This window comes from Gymnoscopelus microlampas, assembly GCF_963454915.1.
Source record: "Gymnoscopelus microlampas genome assembly, chromosome: 14".
Taxonomy (NCBI): domain Eukaryota; kingdom Metazoa; phylum Chordata; class Actinopteri; order Myctophiformes; family Myctophidae; genus Gymnoscopelus; species Gymnoscopelus microlampas.
Window position 1 is genome coordinate 3755776 of NC_139951.1, and position 24664 is coordinate 3780439.

General features: G+C 41.7%; 1 protein-coding gene across 1 annotated transcript; it reads left to right on the forward strand.

Moving 5' to 3' along the window:
• The first annotated feature begins 1323 nt into the window (after positions 1 to 1323).
• On the forward strand, positions 1324 to 23423 carry LOC311060991 (myosin heavy chain, fast skeletal muscle-like). Its single transcript, XM_084079443.1, has 41 exons — positions 1324 to 1374; positions 2027 to 2068; positions 2194 to 2412; positions 2503 to 2646; positions 2914 to 3070; positions 3164 to 3191; positions 3282 to 3390; positions 3526 to 3618; positions 3707 to 3770; positions 3975 to 4073; positions 4158 to 4261; positions 4694 to 4832; positions 5094 to 5212; positions 5814 to 5963; positions 6057 to 6227; positions 7508 to 7811; positions 8250 to 8314; positions 8606 to 8693; positions 11408 to 11525; positions 11651 to 11774; positions 11880 to 12016; positions 12402 to 12657; positions 13168 to 13410; positions 13538 to 13714; positions 13804 to 13949; positions 14069 to 14159; positions 14244 to 14633; positions 14744 to 14870; positions 17594 to 17712; positions 17804 to 18000; positions 18092 to 18275; positions 18365 to 18530; positions 18669 to 18793; positions 18928 to 19236; positions 19345 to 19548; positions 19630 to 19755; positions 20284 to 20454; positions 20538 to 20642; positions 20744 to 20839; positions 21597 to 21725; positions 23331 to 23423. The coding sequence occupies exons 3-41, from the start codon at positions 2206 to 2208 to the stop codon at positions 23349 to 23351; spliced, it is 5802 nt and encodes a 1933-aa protein (XP_083935569.1). The 5' UTR covers positions 1324 to 1374; positions 2027 to 2068; positions 2194 to 2205; the 3' UTR covers positions 23352 to 23423.
• The last annotated feature ends 1241 nt before the right edge of the window (positions 23424 to 24664 follow it).

The following is a 24664-nucleotide window of genomic DNA, read 5'->3' on the forward strand; positions in this document are numbered from 1 at the left end:
TTCTTCTTCTCCACTTATTCTAGTTATTATTATTATTATTGTCCCATTGAGATTCAAGATATATTTTACATGGGAGCCCTGTTAGTAGCAGCAGTACAAAAAGTTGCAACTGACACAACATTGTGTGTGCATGTTTAAGATAATCCAATAAAATAATCTGATAATATTTTCCTGTAGTGTGTGAGGCAACCAGATTTCCAAATGCTTTAAGATTTTAAAACTCTTGTCTGGGACCAGCTTAAAGAGGTAGCTCACCCACATTTCTTTGTTCTTTCAATTGCTCACCCCATAAAATCATGGAGAATTTGTTTTTGTTGCATTCCTGATCCATTGACCAATACTCCAATATTTATAGTTATTTAAAGTAAATAGGAGGCCAATCTTAACAAGAGCAATATGATATTTAAATGATTTGCCCATAACCTGGACAGTAGCAGGCCTCCCAGTGATTACAAAGAGTTGTTTTGGAGTTTATACTTTTTGAAAATATAGTTTTACCTTGGCCTCCTATTTACTTAAAATTAATGAAATGTTGGAATATTGGATCAGAGTATTTTGGGTTAACTACCCCTTGATGGTATAGGGCTCGCTTGAATGCTTGATTTGATAGGCATGCTGTGACAACAACCTTGGACCGTATCAGCTGTGTGAGAGAGGCTGTGTGTGCAATTATACATTACAGTGTCTGCTAATGAATGCATTTATGGTGAAATGTAATGCTGAAATGAAATGTGAAGAGTGCAAGGAATGGAAATAACGTTAAGTGGACACTTTTTTATGGTCCGGTCAAGGATTAAGTGACAGTGACTACACCTACAGTGAAGCCTGTCCCGTTAAGCCAGTGCCAGACTATTTGTTGGAGCAGTTAACAACTCATTGACATCTGAATTGTGACCCTGACTACATAAACATCAAAACCCCCAAAAACTGAAGCTGTCAAATTTAGTGAAGTGTCCTCCTCAAATGGAGTGGAGTGGAACTATGAAGTAGCATACCATGGAACTACAATATTTCAGTATTGACTTTCCTTACTGACTATTAACATGTTCCAAATAAGGTATCTGACAAGACCTGCTGTAATGATTTCACTTTAATGAAGAAACCCAGTACCCCACCACCCTGCCAATTATACTATTTATACCACTATTTATTGCCACTGGCATGGACATAAACCACGTAGCCAAGCAGTATCAAGTGAATGTTGGAAGTATAATTTTACAAGTTTATTTTTATGTGTACAACAAGAATGAAAGGACCTTGAAAGGCAACTCCTACATTTACTTTCTGCCGAGCATGCAATGAACACCTAATATAAAGCATGCTGAGATGGTTGACACGGAGCCATTGCAGAGGAGTTCAGAGTTCCATTTAGTGGTGAGTGAGACTTTATCTGTCCTTCATAGTCCTATAAATGTTTTAGAGATGCTCGTTATTCATAGTCGTATAAATATATCATGTTAGCTATTCATAAAAATGACTCCGTACATAGTGCTACATAGCTACAGACATGATCCGAGGTTACAGACAATGAATGAGTGGACAGAATAATTTATGTTATATTGAACAATTTGACTGATTGATACAGTGTATGTGTTTTTACCAGATACTTTCTTAGTCTTTCTTAGTACTTTTATATCTACTAGAGTTATTATTAGTTATTAAGTAACAATATTTTTACTTGAATAGTGTTTGGCTAGACTGCCCACCTCTTAATGTAACCTTAATTCATACAATGGAATTAAAGAAGAAAGAAATCTAGCATTGCTTCAGTACAAATACAAAATTAGAAACACGGTTGTAATAACAAAAAAATTACTTTGTGAAATTAAGTAAAAAAATAAAAAAACAGATTCATCCTTTCAGATGTGGAACTGATGAGAAATGTTTAAATGTGTCTCTTACAAAGTGGTGTGTGGCAAGAATGAACATTAAGATTTATACAGTCCAATCTAATTCATGATTATAAATTGTATTAATCATCAACTAATGTTAATGTCCTCAAAATTATGTGTTTTTTCACTCTTAGGGGTTGCACTCACGATTCTACTGCTACTGGTAGTGGGGAAAAGTGAGTGTTCATATTTTTTCTAATAAACCTACAATAAGCTATAACCATAAAAAATAGTCCTACAATGATCAACTCAGATCTCAAGTCAGCAAAGGCATCAACACCATCTATTTGTCTGTCTACAGAAAGCCGCCACCATGAGTACGGACGCAGAGATGGAGCAGTATGGCAAGGCCGCCATTTATCTCCGTAAGCCAGAGAGGGAGAGAATGGAGGCTCAAGCTATGCCCTTTGATGCCAAAACTGCAGCATATGTGGCTGATGCTAAGGAGCTGTACCTCAAGTGTAAAATTATAAAGAAGGATGGTGACAAAGTCACTGTGGAAACACTCTTGGATAAAGTGGTAAGTAGAGGTGTATCTAAAATCAAATAGTGGAACAGTACAACTGTAATCACAATACATTCTGGAGTTGTGCTTTTTTTTCTTTTTTAGGAAAGAACTGTAAAGGAGGCTGATGTTTCCCCTATGAACCCTCCCAAGTATGACAAAATTGAGGACATGGCCATGATGACCCACCTCAGTGAAGCCACTGTCCTGTATAACCTCAAAGAGCGTTATGCAGCATGGATGATCTATGTAAGGTTTTCTACATACTGAGAACAGTACGGTATTGCATCTGTCGATAGCAAAGAAAGAAAAATACAGTGTACAAGTTATATCATCAAGTGAAAACCATAGAAAAATTAATGCAAACAAACTCTTCTGAAGTTAACTTGCTCATTAGTTGATGCCACTTGCAAATCGTGACTGTAATCCCAGCTCTAGTGATCCGTTGTCCCAGATATGTGGCATGCTCAGTGCTATGTTGTATGATGTTAATGTTCTCTCTCTCCTCCCCTTCAGACCTACTCTGGCTTGTTTTGTGCAACTGTGAACCCCTACAAGTGGCTCCCAGTGTACGACCAGGACGTTGTAAATGCCTACAGAGGCAAGAAGCGTATTGAGGCTCCACCCCACATCTTCTCTGTCTCTGACAACGCCTATCAGTTCATGCTGATGGGTACGTACTACTCAGGACAATGTAAAAACAATAATATAACTATAATGGTTTTGTGGTGTATCCATGACTAAAAGTTTGCTTTACATTTTACAGATAAAGAGAACCAGTCTGTCCTGATCACGTAAGTTTCCCATCTACTAGGCTTTAAAAAAAGAACATTGTACACAAATTCACTAACTGCATTTCTCTGAATATGTTTATTTATAATCAGTGGAGAATCCGGTGCTGGAAAGACTGTGAACACCAAGCGTGTCATCCAATACTTTGCAACAGCTAGTTCTGGTGAGGGGAAATCGGCGGCCGATAGCGGTAAAATCAAGGTATATGTACAGGTTTTTAACTTCAACAAATACATGTTTTTGAACATAAAACATTTGTATGCAATATTATATAGCAATTCAGTGTACAAGAATTCTAACCAAATTTTCAATTGGGCGATGTCTAAAACATTCTAGGGGTCATTGGAGGATCAGATTATTGCAGCCAATCCCTTGCTGGAGGCCTATGGTAATGCCAAGACTGTGAGGAATGACAACTCCTCTCGCTTTGTAAGTGTAAATAATTTTATGAGAAAACCTGCAATAATTCCACAATGTGATGCAAGAGGGATGCAACAAATTGTGCTGTATCAAACAGGGTAAATTCATCAGAATCCATTTCGGCACAACAGGTAAACTGGCCAGTGCTGATATTGAGACATGTAAGTATGAAGTTCACAGATGATAAATTATACATGCTTTCATTTGAGGATTACATTTTGAGTTATGTACAACCCATATAGATTATTATTATTATTTATTTTATTTTATTATTATTATTACTAATATTACCCATATAGAATAGTATTATTATTATAATACTAATAATAATTATTATTAATATGAGTTATGTGCAACCCATCTAGATCTGCTGGAGAAGTCCAGAGTGACCTACCAGCTTCCTGCAGAGAGAGGTTACCACATCTTTTTCCAGATGATGACCAACCACAAACCTGAGATTATTGGTAAATGGAATTACTGATGATGCAGCGAGCAACATAAATTAATGAATAAAAACACATTTTCACCCTTTTTTAATTCCTTTTAAGAAATGTGTCTGATCACCTCCAACCCCTACGACTTCCCGTTGATCAGCATGGGTGTGATCACTGTGGCCAGCATTAACGACAAAGAGGAGCTGGACGCTACGGATGTCAGTAAACATTATTTTAATATTCTAATACTCACTGTGCACTGCAGTGCTCTGCAAAATGTATTTTCTAAAGCAGTCGTTCTCAAAGTTTTCAGGCCGTGACCCCCCAAAAAAATCCTATTTGAACTGGGGACCCCCCACCCTGACAAGCACTTGGAATGGTAGCAGTTGAGGCATTTAGTTTGACTCGGTTTCACAGATTTGTGAAAATAGCCGATCTACATGTTTTCAAAATTTTCTTAGGTAATATTTGTCAATTTTTATAGTATAGTTTGTTGATTACTTTTGACACAGTAATGGTCTTAAGTAAAAGGTCTTAAAAGTCCTTAAATTGTTACTTTAGAAATGTGCAGATACCCTGTATACACATATACTGTCTGTTAATCTAATGCTTAATCTCAATCTTTTGAATACATCTCTGCTGCTTAACAGGATGCTATTGACATCCTGGGCTTCGACGCTGAGCAGAAACAGTACATCTACAAGTTCACCGGTGCAGTGATGCATCATGGTGTCATGAAGTTCAAACAGAAGCAGCGTGAGGAACAGGCTGAGCCTGATGGCACAGAGGGTAAGCTGGATATTCAACTAAGGAATGAAAATAATGCATACTTTGTCACAAGTATTGAATTATTTTACGTCTAAATGAACTAAGCTAAATATATTTTCAATATATTTCCTTTTTTTGTTTTTTTTATATATTATACTGTTTAGAGCTATGATCCTAGATTACCATGTCTATGCATTTGACGTACTACCTTGTGTTTACCTACCTACTGTTAATCGCTCTCTGGATTAAATGCCTAAATTGCAAATTGTATGAACATTTCAGAGGCTGACAAGATTAGCTACCTGTTGGGTATAAACTCAGCAGAGATGCTTAAGGCGTATTGCTACCCCAGAGTGAAAGTTGGAAACGAGTATGTCACTAAGGGACAGACTGTGCCACAGGTGAGTAAATTACATTATTTCCATGTTCTGATTTCATACACACTTTAAATTCTCAACACATCATACCATTAGAACTCTAATATCTTTTTGAGTTGTGTCCAGTCTTAAATCATCTTCTGTAAAAACACCCGGGACAGACTCTTCTCCCTTCTGGCTCCCAAACTGTGGAACAAACTCCCCATTGCAGACTCACTCCCAATCTTCTGCCGTAATCTGAAGACTCACCTCTTCAGACTCCATAGCCCGTAGAATTTGCCGTAGAACTTGCCCTAGCCTTGATGACCTTGCAGGCTTATGCAAAGGCTAAATGTAATTTCGATGGCATGTTATGTAGACAGATGCCAGGTTAATCTGTAGACCTGGCATCCAAGTGTATAGTTTCAATGTGCAGATTATAGATTGTTTTAGATTATAATGTTTAGACTGATGATAGGTTCTTGGTTTACCTATGATCCTAGATTACTAATGCAATGCATTTGATGCATTACCTTGTGTTTTCATTGCTTACTGTAAATCACTCTAGATTAAGAGCGTCTGCTAAATGCCTAAATTGTAAATTGTGTAATTCACACCCCTACTAATAACGTTCCTATTTCCATAGGTAATGAACTCAGTTGGTGCCTTGGCCAAGTCCCTCTATGAGAAGGAGTTCTTCTGGATGGTCGTTAGGATCAATGAGATGCTGGACACCAAGCAGCAGAGAAACTACTACATTGGTGTGCTGGACATCGCTGGTTTTGAAATCTTTGATGTAAGCATGGACTTGTTTTAAGTGGGAGACTTATTCTTTTTGTCACAATTACACAATTACAAGAAATTGGGCTAATGATATTTCCACTCACAGTTCAACACCCTGGAGCAGCTGTGCATCAACTTCACCAATGAGAAACTGCAACAGTTTTTCAACCACACCATGTTTGTTCTGGAGCAAGAAGAGTACAAGAAGGAAGGAATTCCCTGGGATCTTATTGACTTCGGCATGGACTTGGCTGTCTGCATTGAGCTCATTGAGAAGGTATTATTACATTTTATTACATGGCTTGGTTGAATGCTTGATTCTGATTGGTCAATCACTGAATTCAGCAGTGTGTTATTTCGGGATCGGGATAATGACCGATGAGCTCAATAACAGACCGTTGTCTAATCAAAGGCTCAGAGCACCTGCGCTAGTTGATTTTGTGCTCCTGCGCTAGTTGATTTTGTGCCGTACCAACATGACAGCCATGTAAACAAACATGCGATGCCATTTACAGCTAAACATTGATCTCAAGAATGTTTTTGAAAACATTTGAAGCGAGAAATAGACAATGCAGTAACCGAAAATGTATTGTGTTTGATCGACACTTCCTTGTTTTCCAAGGCGACTGTGTCCGCATGGCGTAACGCTTATGGAATACTTTCATTACCGTAAGCAAGGACATACTTAGTTTTCTTGTTACTTTTGGGTCATTTTTTAAATGTATTAATTAAAGGGAAATTTTGCTTCACGGTTTTCTTACCTTTTCTATGATGTTATATGATATCCTAGGATGAGTGGTACAGTAGAAAAATGTAATAACTCCATCACGGGTCCGCCACAGCTAAAAAAAACGGGCACATATGGTTCTTGCGCTAAATCGCGTATATATATATTTTTTTTTTTTGAGATTTGACGTTCATAGTGACAGAACACTATGAAACGGGATCGTCTTGAATGCGCCCCACCGGAAGTCTTGCTTCCCTTTAAGTAGCCATGTAATAAGCGGGATATTTTATGTTGCCTAGAGGACGGGCAGGTGGACGGAGGTCACAAATGTAACATACGGACCTGCGAGGCGCACCGTTGCTCGGATCCGCACCAAACTTGGTACCGACACTGGTCAGGGGTCTGCCATCAGAATAGACACAACAGAGATCACGTGTGGCACCCAGTGGGTGCCACAAGCGCAACATTACCCCGCCCCCTCTGTATTCCTATTGGCTGGAGTTTAAACAGCCATAACTCCAGTTCCCAGCATGCTTAACACCCCAAACTTGGTAGGTGCTCTTAGGTGGCCAATATGGACAGGCTGTAATTGCTTAAGCCCTGTCCCCCTCTGTGTTCCTATTGGCTGGGCTTTAAAGAACAATTATTATTATACTATTTATACTTATATAAATTAAATAAATAAATACTTATATAATTATACTATTAAATGTATTATCATGGACTTGGCTGTCTGCATTGAGCTCATTGAGGAGAAGGTATACAATTATTTTGTGCGTTAATAGTTTTTGTCATTGCATTGATTTGTCTTTTTTGTCTCCTTTACAAAGCCCTTGGGCATCTTCTCCATCCTTGAAGAGCAGTGCATGTTCCCAAAGTCTTCAGACAAAACGTTTGCTGAAAAGTTGCTTGACCAGCATCTTGGGAAGAACAAGGCCTTTGAGAAGCCCAAGCCTGCCAAAGGCAAGGGTGAGGCCCACTTCTCCCTGGTTCACTACGCTGGAACTGTGGACTACAGCATCACTGGCTGGCTTGAGAAGAACAAGGACCCCCTGAACGACTCTGTCATTCAGCTGTTCCAAAAGTCTTCAGTTAAACTGCTGCCTGTGTTCTATCCTCCTCCCGAGCCTGAAGGTATGTTTGTTAATATAATAATATGATATAATGTGTTCTATCCTCCTCCTGAGTCTGAAGTTATATTAATTAATTAATATATAATAATAATATAATGTGTTCTATCCCCCACCTGAGCCTAATAATATAAACACTCCGAATCTGACAAGAAGGGAGGAATATTCATTCTGTATAACAAAAAATCACACCTGTGTGAAGGTAGCGGCGCCTTTGATACATTTTGTGATCAATAAGTGTTTATAATGTGTTTATAGCCACGTGTCACGTGAAGCTTGACCAATCACTTTGTTGACGTGTCTGACCAATCAGAACGTTGACGCAAAAGCCAGGTATAGAGGGCTAGAGCGGCTAGCGCCGCTAAAAATACAATGTCTGTTGACTTTAACAAAGAAAAGGAGGGATGCGGGATCCACTCATGATTCTAACAAATATACACAGATACGACAAAGAAGGGAGGCAAGAAGAAGGGTGGTTCCATGCAGACTGTGTCTAGTGCTTTCAGAGTAAGAATATTTATTTATCAACATTATATTCCTGTAAAAATGAAGCATTATTATTATCAACATTATATCAACGTAAGAAATAGGAATGTGTTTTCATGTTGGAATTTAACAATTTCTGTATCACATGATGTGAGCTTGTAGAGCAGCTATCTTTGAATGGCTGAAGTTTAAAATAGAAAAATCTAAATCTGTAAAGTAACTAGTATCTAAAGAGTTCAAATAATTCTTGTGGAGGCAAAAGTACAATATCGTATGACATTTTACTAATAATAAGCCTAATTGTCTCAATAGGCGAACTTGGGGATGCTGATGACCAACCTGAGAAGCACTCATCCTCACTTTGTGCGTTGCCTGATTCCCAACGAGTCCAAGACTCCAGGTAAACACTGAACATAAACATCTCACCACTCAAACAGAGAGCGTCTCCTTCCCAAACCCCAATGGTTCTATTCAGCCCCCCGCCCACAGGAGTGGCCCAATTCACTCACAACTTGCTACAAAAATCGCTCATGAAAAAATATATAACCTCCTACATTCCATTTTCCACCTTCACATCTGTCTCCTTCTCTAATAATCATAAAGTGCTATATATTTCATCTCGCACTTTACTTCCGGATGGTTCGTTTTGCACCTTCTTTGCCACATCCGTCACGGGACAGAAACAAGCCCTGCCGTGCTCTATGGAAAACAGCCCAAAAGCGCGCCCAAATGAGCCCAAAATCGCTTACACACAAAGCAGACCTGGCACCCCATTTCAACGTCACAGCAACATGCAGCCAATCAGCGTCGACGGCAACGCAGCCTACGCCAATCATGTGTGAGAGATCTACAAGCTATGGGGCAGAGACGCCGTGTGCCATGCACCGTATCTTAGCAACAACGAAAGCGCTCACTCTCATTGGTCGTGTCACGCTAAGAGCAGTTCCCAGACAATGGCATCTCAGAGAGCTTGCTGTTGTGTTTATCTATGGCTGTAGCCATCAGAGTCAGTCGCAGCGACGACGGACAGGACGCTGTGATAGTTGGCATGTAGCTAACGCTAACGTGGCTGTCATGCCTGCAGCGGCTGTGCAATCACTTTGTCAACAATGCACGTTCGTGCGGTAACTGTTATTATTGCTGCTCCGTTAGTCCATTGTAGATGGTGTATGTTGTGTGTGTCTTCTGGTGTAGCTCCACAGAAACTCCAGTAACTAACGTAATGGCAGGACCGCCCCGTGCAACGCACGTTTAGGCTGCATTATGGTCATGTAGTAATTTCAGATCATTTCGGTCCGATTAGGGCAGTGGCTACCCCACTTTTTACCCCACAAAATTGGGGACCCCCCCAAATTTGTTTGACTCCGTTCCACAAGTCAATATTGTGAAAATAGCCGATCTACAAGCTCACAACGCCTCACATTGAGAGGCGTTGTAAGCTTGTAGATCGGCTATTTTCAACATGTTTGCCTCTTTCTTAATTTATTTGACAATGTGGCCAATGTTTTATAGTATAGTTTGTTGACTACTTTTGCTGCAGTAATGCTCTTTTCCTTCACTTTAGCTTTTTTATTGTCTCCGCCAGGCCGAAAGGGATGGCGCGAGAGTATGTTTTACCCCCTGTCCGTCCGACGGTCTGTGGATAGCTAATCTCCCGCATCGTTGGCTTGATTGCAGCGCAACTGTGCACACACTCCCTGGATGCCAATTCAGAACCTCTGCCCCATTTCTTTCACATGGCCCTGTTATAGTGCCACCAGGAGGCCGCTTTTTGCAAAACACATTTTCTCACAGTACTGCTACATATTTTGGCCTAACATCACGCACATCGATACACAGTATCTCTATAGTCATAAAAAAAAACACGCTCTTTCAGATCTTTCATTTTCCATCCTGCTTGACTAAAAATGCCTGCCACAGTTTCCAGGACTGCTCCGTTTTGACCAAAATGCCTCAAATTATGAACACAGCATGCACTTTCCGTGCAACTTTGCACCCACATTCCCACTATGCCGAGCAACAAATTCCACTTGAGATTTTTCTAATCAGCCTCATGGTGGCGCTATAACAGTCCGATTTGTGTTTTTACCTATACCTGCACCAATCTGTGTAAAACTTTGTATGTGCACTCTCTAGAGGTCAAGGAAAAACCTTTCCCCTACATTTCTCACATCTACCTTTTATAGCTCCACCAGGAGGCCGCCTTATGTACAACATATTTCTTTACATTACTCCTTCCGATTATATCTACATTTCACGCAAATCGGTACACATGATCTCTATAGTCATGTGATCAAGACGGATCTGTTTAATCTTTCATATTCCATCCCGATTGGCTAAGATTCACATCTAAAGTTTGCACAAAATGCCGCAAATCATGAATGCAGCGTCCGATTGTGGTCAACTTTGCACGCACATTCACACTATGTTGAGGAACAAGTGCTACCATTTTAACATTGGCCTGTGGGGGGTCCCTACCGACTCTACCTGGCCCTTAGGTGGGCCCCACCTAGGCAATTCTATGTGGGGCCGAGGTGGGTCTTAACTGCTATGCCCATGCGGGCTATAAGTTGCTTCTACCTGGCCCTTAGGTGGGCCCCAACTAGCCACGTTTATGTGGGACCAAGGCGGGTCCTAACTGGGTTTGCCCATGCAGGCTTTAACTGCCTTCTACCTGGGCCGTAGGTGGACCCTAACCAACCAGAGTGCAGTGCCCATCGCTCCAAATGTTGGGACGTCAGGGCTCTCAATACTGCACATTGGTGGAGGAGGAGGGCCCGCAGGGCGCCCGCACACATCGCTGAACCAATGGTAGCCCACGGACGTTTCCTCTGGAGATTTCAAATCTGCCCCTCTATGCCACATATCATCCGCGCTACAGGGTCTTCACTGACCGAGCCACGGCCCCACTGGCCCTCATGACGCTATGCCACTTATATGCGCTGCCAAGTGGCGGCGGGCGCTACGTGGGCGTGGCGGCGGGCTAGACGCGAGGCCCTGCGTAGCAGGGCCGAGCTTCTAGTTTAAACAATGACTGTGAGGTGGCCATTAAACACAACTTTGGCCAGTGTGTACCTATTTTGTCCTAATAATAATGAAGCAACATCTTTACAGGCCTGATGGAGAACTTCCTGGTCATCCACCAGCTGAGGTGTAACGGTGTGCTGGAGGGCATCAGGATTTGTACAAAGGGCTTCCCAAGCAGAATCCCCTATGCTGACTTCAAGCAGAGGTATTCATTCCTTTTTCCAGCAACTTTTAGTTCCACACCTATTAACACAGAATGACCCAGTTTTACAAAACAGGTACAAAGTACTGAATATCAGCGCAAAATGACCATGAACTTTAAAAAAACAGGTACAAAGTACTGAATGCCAGCGCATGTCCCGATGGCGCGTTCATGGACAACAAGAAAGCCTCTGAGAAGCTTCTTGGGTCCATTGCCGTACCTCATGATGAGTACAAGTTTGGACACACCAAGGTAAACACACTCCCAATCTGGTTTAACATTATCCAGAGAGGACTAAAAGTAGATTTTACGTTTTTTTAGTTGCTCAATGCTCAGTGTTTGTAACACTGTATTCAGGTGTTCTTCAAAGCTGGTCTGCTGGGTGTCCTGGAGGAGATGCGAGATGAAAAGCTGTTTGCTCTGGTCACAATGACTCAGGCTCTCGGACGAGCTTACGTCATGAGGAAGGAGTTTGTCAAGATGATGGTTAGGAGGTAATATGAAAACATCAATTCAATATAAAGTACAATTTGTAAGAAAACGTTGTCATTGCTGTTCAATAAAACAAAAGTAAAATGTCAAATCATTATAATAAAAATAGCAAAAATTGCAGAGGAAGCTTTTGATGACGGTGGTAAGGAAAAACACTCCCCTTAAACAGGAGAAGAAACCTTGAGCAGATACGGGCTCTAAGACGGATGGCCATCTGCATTTACCTTCCCGGGGGTTAACAACAATAATACCAACAGCAATAATAACGACAACAACAGAAACAACTATGACACAATAATAACAGCTTTAATAACAGCCTGCAGTCGTATTACATGGAAACCCTCGATCTTCAGCTAAATCATGATCCATTGAAACCGCTTTCCACAGAGAGGCCATTTACACCATCCAGTTCAACGTGCGCTCATTCTGCAATGTGAAAAACTGGCCATGGATGTCGCTGTACTTCAAGATCAAGCCTCTCCTGCAGAGCGCTGAGACTGAGAAGGAGCTGCAGAACATGAAGGAGAACTATGAGAAGATGAAGACTGACCTGGCTGCTGCCCTGGCCACGAAGAAGACACTGGAAGAGAAAATGGTATCTCTGGTGCAGGAGAAGAATAACCTTGCACAGTCGGCGGCATCAGTAAGTAGCTACAGTTGTACAGGAAATGTTGCTAATATTTCATATGGTTTATCATCTTTTATCTAATGTAGAATGTAGATGTAGAGATGTAGATGTAGACCATGGCAGAGAATGTCTGGTGGTCGAACGGCTGTTGGCATCGTTGTATAGCTATATGGCTACCAGCACAAAGGCCTGACCCAATTTGTCGTTCTTCTGAGGGGGAGGTTGAGTCTTTATATGCTACTGCTCCTCACCCAGGCATTACTATAGTATATATTTTTGGAGTAGGTTGATAGCCTCCAGCTTCTTCCTTGTCCTCACCTCCGCCTCCGTACCGTCCAGGCTCTGACAATGATAGAGCCTGCCTTTTTCACCAGCTTGTTCAGTCTGTTAATGTCCCTTGTGTTAGTGTAACCCCCCCCCCCCCCCCCCCAGGAAGCATTTGTAAAACAAATCTCATATACAGTATCTCACCCAGAACAAATGCTGCAACAAGTTCCCTCACTTATCTTTTTCATTGACAACCAGGGGGATGAAGCATTGAATGATGCTGAGGAGAGATGTGAGGGTCTTATTAAAAGTAAGATCCAGTTGGAGGCAAAGGTCAAAGAGACCACTGAGAGACTGGAGGACGAGGAGGAGATCAATGCGGAGCTGACTGCCAAGAAAAGGAAGCTGGAAGATGAATGCTCTGAGCTCAAGAAGGACATTGATGACCTGGAGCTCACCCTGGCCAAAGTGGAGAAGGAGAAACACGCCACTGAAAACAAGGTTCAACATTATACACTCTAGCCGTCTTATCAAGTTATAGAACAATAATGATCCATTCATGATTATTCACTGAAGCCGTCTTATCAAGTTATAGAACAATAATGATCCATTCATTCATGTTATTCAGGTGAAGAACCTGACTGAGGAGATGGCCTCTCAGGATGAAGGTCTTGCTAAGCTGACCAAGGAAAAGAAGGCCCTCCAAGAGGCACATCAGCAGACTCTTGATGACCTGCAGGCAGAGGAAGACAAAGTCAACACTCTGACCAAGGCCAAGACCAAGCTGGAGCAGCAAGTTGACGATGTGAGTTCATAAAGTCAATTGGCTGTTTTGAACATATACGGTATGTTTATTGTGGTACTGAATAATAAGACAAATATATTATATTGCAGTTGGAGGGTTCTCTGGAGCAAGAGAAGAAGCTCCGCATGGACCTTGAGAGAGCCAAGAGAAAGCTTGAGGGTGATCTGAAACTGGCCCAGGAATCCATCATGGATCTGGAGAATGACAAGCAGCAGTCTGATGAGAAGATAAAGAAGTAATGTGGACCACAATATGAATAATTGATATGAATAATAAATAACATGAATACAAATAACAAAATGAAATGCCATGGATAAAAACTACCACTAAAATATGATGTACTATATTCCACAGGAAGGACTTTGAAGTAAGCCAGCTTCTGAGTAAGATTGAGGATGAGCAATCTTTGGGGGCCCAGCTGCAGAAGAAGATCAAAGAACTCCAGGTATTTATTTTATTCATCTTCTTTAAAATCATTGATAATAAGTATGTGAAAATTTGGATTTTAATATGTTCATTCATTTGAAAGGCTCGTATTGAAGAGCTGGAGGAGGAGATCGAGGCAGAGCGTGCCGCTCGTGCCAAGGTTGAGAAGCAGAGAGCTGACCTCTCCAGGGAACTTGAGGAGATCAGCGAGAGGCTGGAGGAGGCCGGTGGAGCCACCGCTAGTCAGATCGAGATGAATAAGAAGCGTGAGGCTGAGTTCCAGAAGCTGCGTCGTGACCTCGAAGAGTCCACCCTGCAGCATGAAGCCACTGCTTCTGGTCTCCGTAAGAAACAGGCGGACAGCGTTGCAGAGCTGGGCGAGCAGATCGACAACCTCCAGCGTGTCAAGCAGAAACTGGAGAAGGAGAAGAGTGAATACAAGATGGAGATCGATGACCTGTCCAGCAACATGGAAGCTGTTGCTAAGGCAAAGGTAGAATAGAATGCTTGTGTGTAATTCTTGACAAATATAAGAATGACTAAAACGAGGTAATACATTGTAAGTTACTTCAGTGATTGAATATGTCCAATGTTAATCAACAGGGAAATCTTGAGAAGATGTGCCGAACCCTTGAGGACCAACTCAGTGAAATCAAGGCCAAGAGTGATGAGAATGTTCGCCAGTTAAATGATATTGGAGCTCAGAGAGCAAGACTGTTGACGGAAAATGGTAAATGTTCATCGTAAAGTCTACTAGCCTAGCCTGGTAAACCCCTCCTTCCGGATATCTCATTTCCATTTGATATCAGGAGTGAGTCTGGCATCGGGGCCTGTTTTGCTTTTTGTCTGTGGGCTGGAGCTGGGCGGGAGCACACTGACAACCACTTCCACTGACAGCCAATCAGCAGTTCGTTCCCCTTCAGCCAATCAGCAGTTTGTTTCCCCGACCACCAGACAGGGGGACTTTTGAAAGGGCCATGCCGAAAATAGGTTGCTTTATTCGGATACATGCGTGTCACTGCCCTTCCCTGCCGGTTCTCTGAATTTTTATTTTTAAAGGGTCTACACCATGAATTTTAACTTTTTCTTCATTTTTGTGTGTTTTTGGTCTCCCCCACCTCTCTTCTGTTCCAACAAATACCCGACTTCGAGCGTGCAGGCTTTCATAGGCTATCTGTGGTTTTCATGTAAATTGGTCTGAAAACAGTCCGTCAGATTTGTTCCCCCACCCTACGTCACGTCTGGGAACAATTCCTCCCGTTTTTCAGTTCTAACCAAAAAAAAAAAACCAAAAAAAAAAAAATTTCATTTTTTTTTTTTAATAATTTTTTTCTTTTTTTTTTTTTTTACTTTTTCCACACAGAACCAGGACATGACATGCATACAAACTGGCTCAATAGCGCCCCATGCCAAACAGGACAATGTGGTATTGCAGGTGAAAGTGCTTTATAAGCCAGAGAGAAGTTAGTTGGAATGAGTATATCTGAGGCTTGACTTATAGCGGTTTCACACTATGGTCCTGGGTGCGCACTCGAGACCGCTTGGCAGGTTTCGCGCTAGTGTGAATGTTGCGCATCGTTCCCCGAAACGGATCGCCGTTCCGTACCCGAAACCACCTCGGGAGGTAGTCTCGGGTGCGATTCTTGCGTCCTCGGGGACGGTACACTGCAATGTGAAAGCAAGCGTATCGTTTGACGGAAGTGGCCCGCTATTTGTAATAGGTGACGGTATATAAACTCGACAAAAACAGTCAACAAAAACACGTCGCAGATCAATCCACAGGGGTTCAACCATGGCCGGATCCCGCGGGTTAATTTCCTCATTAAATTATAAAATGAACCCGCAGGATGATGAAAGATTTAGTACCGCATCATCCCGCGGGTTAATTTTATCATTAAATGACCAAATGAACCCGCGGGATGATGCGCTAAAACCCGCAATATTTATATGTAAAACTTAAATATTTATTTATTTATATAAAACATTACATACAGAAATAGAATGAGAGCGCGAGATAGAAAGAGAGGCCGTGTCATGGCCATATAATGACAGCAACAATATATATATATATATATATATATATAATAGTATATCTTGTGGATATCTTGTGGAGTTTCAGCTACTATGCATCCCAGAAATATATAGCTTATAAGGCTTTGTAATTTGAAATTTGTAAGTAAATATAACTCATTTAGATGGTAGGTTTATGGTTTCCCATGGACTATAGCCGTTTCACTCATGATGCAATTTCTCTTTCATAACAGATACATACATGTGCCAGATAATCCCCACACAAAGAGAGTAAAAAAAGAAAAGACGTTACTTCACTGACTTCACTGTATGAAGTATAGGCTAGTTGCCTTTTCATAAATTATATATTTTTGTACTTAAGCTGTCGTGAAAGTTTATAATATTTAGAGAAATGTAAGGTTTCAAATACAAAAGTAGTAGTTGTTGTGAAGGTTAGCAAACTGGACATTTAGACTGAATGTTTCCTGTATCCTCATCTTGCGCAAATGCACACAAGTGTTTCACCAGGTTTTATTTGTGTTGTTTCTCATAAGCGTGCATCCGTTGTCTGTCAACAACACGCGCGCCAACAACACAGCAGTCTGTGCCTTGACTTCTGTGCGCTCGCGTCGTTGTGCGCTCAGTGCGCTCCTGACTCTCTCCCCAGCGGCAACCCTATATTTATGCGCGACCAGCACAAACATTGTCGCATAGTTGATGACGTCTGTGTCCACTGGCGAAGCACTATGTGCATGCCGCCACCTATAGGATCGGGGGTATATATGCAAGTGTATTTGGGCGCGTTAGAGACTTGGCCAGTGTGAATGCTCGCCAGCCAAGCGCACTCGGAAACGGAGCGGTCTGGAGTGCGCCCCCGGAACCATAGTGTGAAACCGCTATTAGGCTCAAACCTTTTGAAAAACGTTTGAGGGACATAAACAATATGATATCAAATATTATTATTATTTTTTAAATTCATGGTGTAGCTCCTTTAAATAGGCTCTGTCATAATTAATTGACCACATATATGAAGTTAAACAACTAAATTATATCCGAATGATATCTTAAAAGTAAATTCTGTGCCTCAAAAAATAAGTTTGACAGCGTTTTGAAGTTTTAAAACCAAAACCAAAACAGCGGACAGAATCGATATACGAGTGATAGACGAGTCCATTTTATGGACGAGCAAGAAACGCCCAGACAGGCACTCAGGCCAGACTCCTTCCTGAAATGAATTGCAAAGGATATTTCCGGAAGTGGGGGGGGGGGGGGGGGGGGAGTTTACGAGGCTACTACTAGCCTAAATGGTTTGTCAATGGTACTTGAGCAAATTCCATAATTAGAGATAATGCTTTGATCAGCAGTCATCCCAGGAATTTAAGGAATATGTATTCAACAAAGATTATTTAAATGTTTGAAACCAATATTCAAATTTCTAACTAGGTGAGTTTGCTCGTCAACTTGAGGAGAAAGAAGGTCTCGTCTCTCAGCTCACCAGAGGCAAGCAGGCCTTCACCCAACAGATTGAGGAGTTGAAGAGACACGTTGAAGAGGAGGTTAAGGTAAGGAACAGCTTTCTTTTTTTAAAATAGGCTTATAGTTGTCTTTTTGTAATTGTAACCAGCTGACATTATTTTGGCATTCTTTTGACAGGCAAAGAATGCCCTTGCCCATGCTGTGCAATCAGCTCGCCATGACTGTGACCTTCTGAGGGAGCAGTTTGAGGAGGAGCAGGAGGCCAAGGCCGAGCTGCAGCGTGGAATGTCCAAGGCAAACGCTGAGGTGTGTCAGTGGAGGAGCAAGTATGAGACTGATGCTGTCCAACGCACTGAGGAGCTGGAGGAAGCTAAGTAAGTGATCAGTGTTTTTACAACCTCAGGTACCACTCACTATACGAAATATTGCTCACAATAATTTGATTCCATTCAAAACAAACAACAGGAAGAAGCTCGCTCAGCGTCTTCAGGAAGCTGAGGAGCAAATTGAGGCTGTGAATTCCAAGTGCGCCTCTCTGGAGAAAACAAAACAGAGACTCCAGGGTGAAGTGGAAGACCTCATGATTGATGTGGAGAGGGCCAATGGTTTGGCTGCCAACCTTGACAAGAAACAGAGGAACTTTGATAAGGTGCTTTGACATGCAGTATTTCACAACAAAATCATTCTTGCCTCCTTAAACTGGGGTAAATGACACATTTTGTTACAAATGCTGCGCAGGTCTTGGCAGATTGGAAGCAGAAATATGAAGAGGGCCAGGCCGAGCTGGAGGGAGCTCAGAAAGAGGCTCGTTCTCTCAGCACTGAGATGTTTAAAATGAAGAATTCCTATGAAGAGTCTCTGGACCACCTGGAGACCATGAAGCGTGAAAACAAGAACCTGCAACGTGAGTTTTATTTTTTGATAACAGTAACAAAAGAAAAATCATTCAAGACCAAACTACAACTTTATTCAAATGCAAATACAAATACAAAATAGTTGCTGATTGGAAAGTTCCTCATTCATTATTTTCAATCAACTGCAGAGGAGATCTCAGACCTGACTGAACAGATTGGTGAGACTGGAAAGAGCATCCATGAGCTGGAGAAATCCAAGAAACAGACGGAGACAGAGAAGTCAGAGATCCAGACAGCCCTGGAGGAAGCTGAGGTAAATCTTTTAGGTTCTACTTGTCTATATCTAAGATTTTTTTCAATATGTTTTATATTCTGACAGTTTAGCAGTATATGATCGATGTTACATTAAAAGGTCCTACAACCTTTTGATCCTGTATTACATTTTAGGGTACCCTGGAGCACGAGGAGTCCAAGATTCTTCGTGTCCAGCTGGAGCTCAACCAGATCAAGGGTGAGGTTGACAGGAAGCTGGCAGAGAAGGACGAAGAGATGGAGGGGATCAAGAGGAACAGCCAGAGGGTGATTGACTCCATGCAGAATACTCTGGACTCTGAGGTCAGGAGCAGAAACGATGCCCTGAGAATCAAGAAGAAGATGGAGGGAGACCTGAACGAGATGGAGGTTCAGCTGAGCCATGCCAACCGCCAGGCTGCTGAGTCTCAAAAGCAGCTGAGGAACGTCCAGGGAACGCTTAAGGTGCAAAACATATTAGTTAGACACATATTCAAACAATAGAACTGCACTGAACAAGTCACATTCTGATGTTTCTCTTAACGTGATCACCTCAAATGTGATTTATTTTAGGATGCCCAACTGCACCTTGATGATGCTGTCAGAGGCCAAGAAGATGTGAAGGAGCAAGCTGCCATGGTGGAGCGTAGGAATGGTCTCATGGTTTCTGAGATCGAGGAGCTGAGAGTGGCTCTGGAACAGACAGAGAGAGGCCGCAAAGTGGCTGAACAAGAACTAGTGGATGCTAGTGAACGCGCTGGCCTGTTGCACTCCCAGGTAAGTCAATGGAAAAACTCTCAACATATTTAACTTACAAGTCATGCATACTTGCATTGCTAAACTGAATCTTTATTTTAGAACACAAGCCTTCTGGGCACCAAGAAGAAACTTGAGAGTGACCTGATCCAGGTCCAAGGCGAAGTGGATGACAGTGTTCAAGAAGCAAGGAATGCTGAGGAGAAGGCAAAGAAAGCCATCACTGATGTAAGTTATATACCAGGACAATTAGACATCCTTTTGGCATGCTTAACATACAATACAATACAGAAAGCTCATGGCATGCGCATGTTGAAAACCGTTGCTCTATAATAGGCTTCAACAGAGGATGTATTTTGTAGAATGCTAAACTTGTCTTATTCAAACAGCCATGATGAAGATAATAGAAAAAAGGAACGTCGCTATTTTCAGACTTTATATCCAAAATTTGTGCTCAGGTAGACAAATAACAACAACAATTCTGAACGCAGCATTCTTACGTGCTGGCTTCAGACAGATGGCTCAGAATGCTACAGTGCAGACTGAACTGGTACAAGAATGTATTCACTTGATATTTACCTGGTTTGTTTCCTTCTGGTCATATGACACTAGTATCTGTTTATTACCTTATTATGACCTGTTTATTATCATTAATTAACAATTTTCTCACAGTCAATATGTGAATTTATATAAGTATAATGTTTTCCTTGCTGGACAATGAAGTATATGTTTATCTTAACAAACATTACTTTCCAGGCTGCTATGATGGCCGAGGAGCTTAAGAAGGAGCAGGACACTAGTTCTCACCTGGAGAGGATGAAGAAGAACCTGGAGGTCACAGTCAAGGACCTGCAGCATCGCCTAGACGAGGCAGAGAACCTGGCTATGAAGGGAGGCAAGAAGCAGCTCCAGAAACTGGAGTCTAGGGTAAGATTTAGTTTACTTCAACACAGCTTATAGTCAATGAAATAAGAAGAAAAATTTTCATATTGCATCATTCCATTGTGAAGGTGCGTGAACTGGAGGGAGAGGTTGAAGGAGCACAGAGAGGCGGAGCAGACGCTATTAAAGGTGTCCGCAAGTACGAGAGGAGAGTGAAGGAGCTGACATACCAGGTACTGTATATCATGTTCACTTAAATAGCCATCATGCCACTGATTAGATAAATAGATGGCATGAACATACAACTGATGTTATAAATTCACTCTCACTTCAGACTGAAGAGGACAAGAAGAATCTTGGCAGGCTTCAGGATCTGGTAGACAAACTGCAGATGAAGGTGAAGGGCTACAAGAGGCAGGCTGAGGAAGCGGTAAGACAATATACATCTTTAGTTGTGGTCGCCATTGGGCATAGTGTTGTTGTCATAGTTTAACTAATGGAATAATTAAAGGTATACTGTATTAGGAATCAGTTATAGAATGTCAATATGACCAACAGCAGAGCATTTTTCAGTGTCCATCTTGCTGCTTTCCACAAGCGGCACATGTAATCTCTAGCTTGCCATGTTTCTGCAGTATGACATGCACACAGCAGCGGTACTGCAATGCGCTGCACACATGGGCATTTTGGAAACTCTGACCTTATACTGTAACATGGGCGCTGAAAGGAAAAGCATGCACATGCTGCAGACACAGGCAGTTTCAGGCATAATGGTAAAAGGCATAATGGTAAAAGAACCCCACCCCCCCCCCCCAATTTGTGAGTTGGGGGGGGGATACTTTTATCAGGCTTGCTTTGCCAGCACTGGGAAATAATGTACACTGTACAATTGCATCCATTAAAAAGTAGGCCTACAGAAATTGATTTGATGACTGAAGCAATGTAAGACCCATCTTTAATAATAACCATTCATTACTTAAAAGTTAATATCTCTGTATGATGGCATGCACTGACCACCCCCCCCCCAGGAGAGTGTAAGGATACATGGTCAAAAACCAGGAGACTGCAGAATCCAGGAGTGTTGGCAGCCCTGCATTACAATTTCCTGAAATTGTCTTGTTTGGACTATAATTGTAAGATGCTCTTTTCAAATATTGAGGCTTTGAACCATCTCTATCATATTGTAGGAGGAAGCAGCCAACACTCACCTGTCCAAGTGCAGAAAGGTTCAGAATGAGCTGGAGGAGGCTGAAGAGCGTGCTGACATCGCTGAAGGCCAGGTCAACAAGATGAGAGCTAAAAGTCGTGACTCCAAGGTAATACATGTTCAATATGAAGGTTCATTATGTTGACTATCTTTAACTAATAGCGGTTTCAGACTATGGTTTCGGGTGCGCACTCCAGACCGCTCCGTTTCCGAGTGCGCTTGGCTGGCCCGCATTCACACTGGCCAAGTCTCTAACGCGCCCGAATACGCTTGCATATATACCCCCGATCCTATAGATGGCGGCACGCACATAGTGCTTCGCCAGTGGACACAGACGTCATCAACTATGCGACAATGTTTGTGCTGGTCGCGCATAAATATAGGGTTGCCGCTGGGGAGAGAGTCAGGAGCGCACTGAGCGCACAGCGACGCGAGTGCACAGAAGTCAAGGCACTGACTGCTGTGTTGTTGGCGCGCGTGTTGTTGACAGACAACGGATGCACGCTTATGAGAAACAACACAAATAAAACCTGGTGAAACACTTGTGTGCATTTGCGCAAGATGAGGATACAGGAAACAGTCAGTCTAAATGTCCAGTTTACTAACCTTCACAACAACTACTACTTTTGTATTTGAAACCTTACATTTCTCTAAATATTATAAACTTTCACGACAGCTTAAGTACAAAAATATATAATTTATGAAAAGGCAACTAGCCTATACAGTGAAGTCGGACTGAATGACTGAAACCTTGTATTGTGAATTGTACTTCCATGTACTGTTTCTCATGTCTTACTAAATAAAGTAACGTCTTTTCTTTTTTTACTCTCTTTGTGTGGGGATTATCTGGCACATGTATGTATCTGTTATGAAAGAGAAATTGCATCATGAGTGAAACGGCTATAGTCCATGGGAAACCATAAACCTACGTAGGCCTACATCTAAATGAGTTATATTTACTTACAAATTTCAAATTACAAAGCCTTATAAGCTATATATTTCTGGGATGCATAGTAGCTGAAACTCCACAAGATATCCACAAGATATACTATTATATATATATATATATATATATATATATATATATATATATATATAGTTGCTGTCATTATATGGCCATGACACTGCCTCTCTTTCTATCTCGCGCTCTCATTCTATTTCTGTATGTAATGTTTTATATAAATAAATAAATATTTAAGTTTTACATATAAATATTGCGGGTTTTAGCGCATCATCCCGCGGGTTCATTTGGTCATTTAATGATAAAATTAACCCGCGGGATGATGCGGTAAATCTTTCATCATCCCGCGGGTTCATTTTATAATTTAATGATGAAATTAACCCGCGGGATCCGGCCATGGTTGAACCCCTGTGGATTGATCTGCGACGTGTTTTTGTTGACTGTTTTTGTCGAGTTTATATACCGTCACCTATTACAAATAGCGGGCCACTTCCGTCAAACGATACGCTTGCTTTCACATTGCAGTGTACCGTCCCCGAGGACGCAAGAATCGCACCCGAGACTACCTCCCGAGGTGGTTTCGGGTACGGAACGGCGATCCGTTTCGGGGAACGATGCGCAACATTCACACTAGCGCGAAACCTGCCAAGCGGTCTCGAGTGCGCACCCAGGACCATAGTGTGAAACCGCTGTAAGATTCAACTGAAAATTCAAGTTGAATATCTAAAGATATATTCTTTACTTTTGTTACAGGGAAAAGAAGCTGCTGAATAAGTTCTCCAATTCAAGTCACCGTACAAAGTCATAAAATATGACCCATTGTATTAAATAAAAGTGCATGGTAACAAAAGCATTTTGTTGTTTCTTGTATTCATTAGTTAGTCTTGTCATTAATTTTTATTGTGTGGTTTGAATTCTGGGTCCAACTCATATGTCCACTATACCATTTTATAAACATAAACAAATGAATATGTATATTATCATATGAATTATGATGTTTAAAGCTGGTCAAAACTGAATCCATTATTTTTTGGTCCAGAAATAACCTCTGTTAGGCCAAAGACTTCACGATGAAAGTGGGTGACAATGTTATCACAAGGAAAAAATAAATTACCTACCTGAGTTGTATTTTAGAGGACAATCTTTCCAGTGGAAAAAATGGCAACAAAAGTAATCAGGAAAGTCAACCAAAGAACAAGATTTTTTAGCAGGATCTACTCGTTGGTCAGTAGGAATACACTCTAGCTGGATCACTCATCCAATGTCATTTTGACTATGCATGTCCCTCATGGTAGCATTTTTTTTTTTTGCATCTGTTTTTTATTGCTATATATACTCACCATTTATCAATGCTAACATTAACTTGGAGATAAATCATTGTTGCCTTTTTTCTCTCTCTCAACAACAGTATGTCACACCACTGTAGTGTCCCTTGCTGCAACAAACGCAAATCACCCTATTTGAGGTTTTACGAGTTTCCTGTGGATAAAACAATACGGGCTCTAAATTTGGCCGAACTGGCTAAAGCCACTAATTTGGGATTTAGGACTAGGCAAGGGGCGTTTCCCCACAAAAGTTGCTATTTTGGGACACCTGCCTTACCCGCAAAACACCTGCACTACCCGTTATATTATGCAAAGGTGTGGTTTGGGGGTTACAATGATAAAACTAATCACAGTGCCAGATGCCATTGCCTTTAAGAGAAGACTGTGCAAGCCATTATCCCCAATCCAATTTTACGCACTCCTTTCATCCCTGTCTGCAGTGTTGCCAGGTCTGCTTATTATAAGCCAGATTGGGTTTGTTTGTTGTCTCCGCCAGGCCGAAAGGCATGGCGAGAGAGTATGTTTTACCCCCTGTCCGTCCGTCCGTCCGTCCGTCCGTCCGTCCGTCCGTGTGTCATTCTGTCTTGTCTGTGTACAGCTAATCTCTGGCACCGTTGGCTTGATCGCAGCGAAACTGTGCACACACAGTCCCTGGATGCCAAAGCCGAACCTCTGCTCCAAATTTTTCACATGGGCCTTTTATAGCGCCACCAGGAGGCCGATTTGTGCAAAACACATTTTTGAACAGTACTCCTACAAATT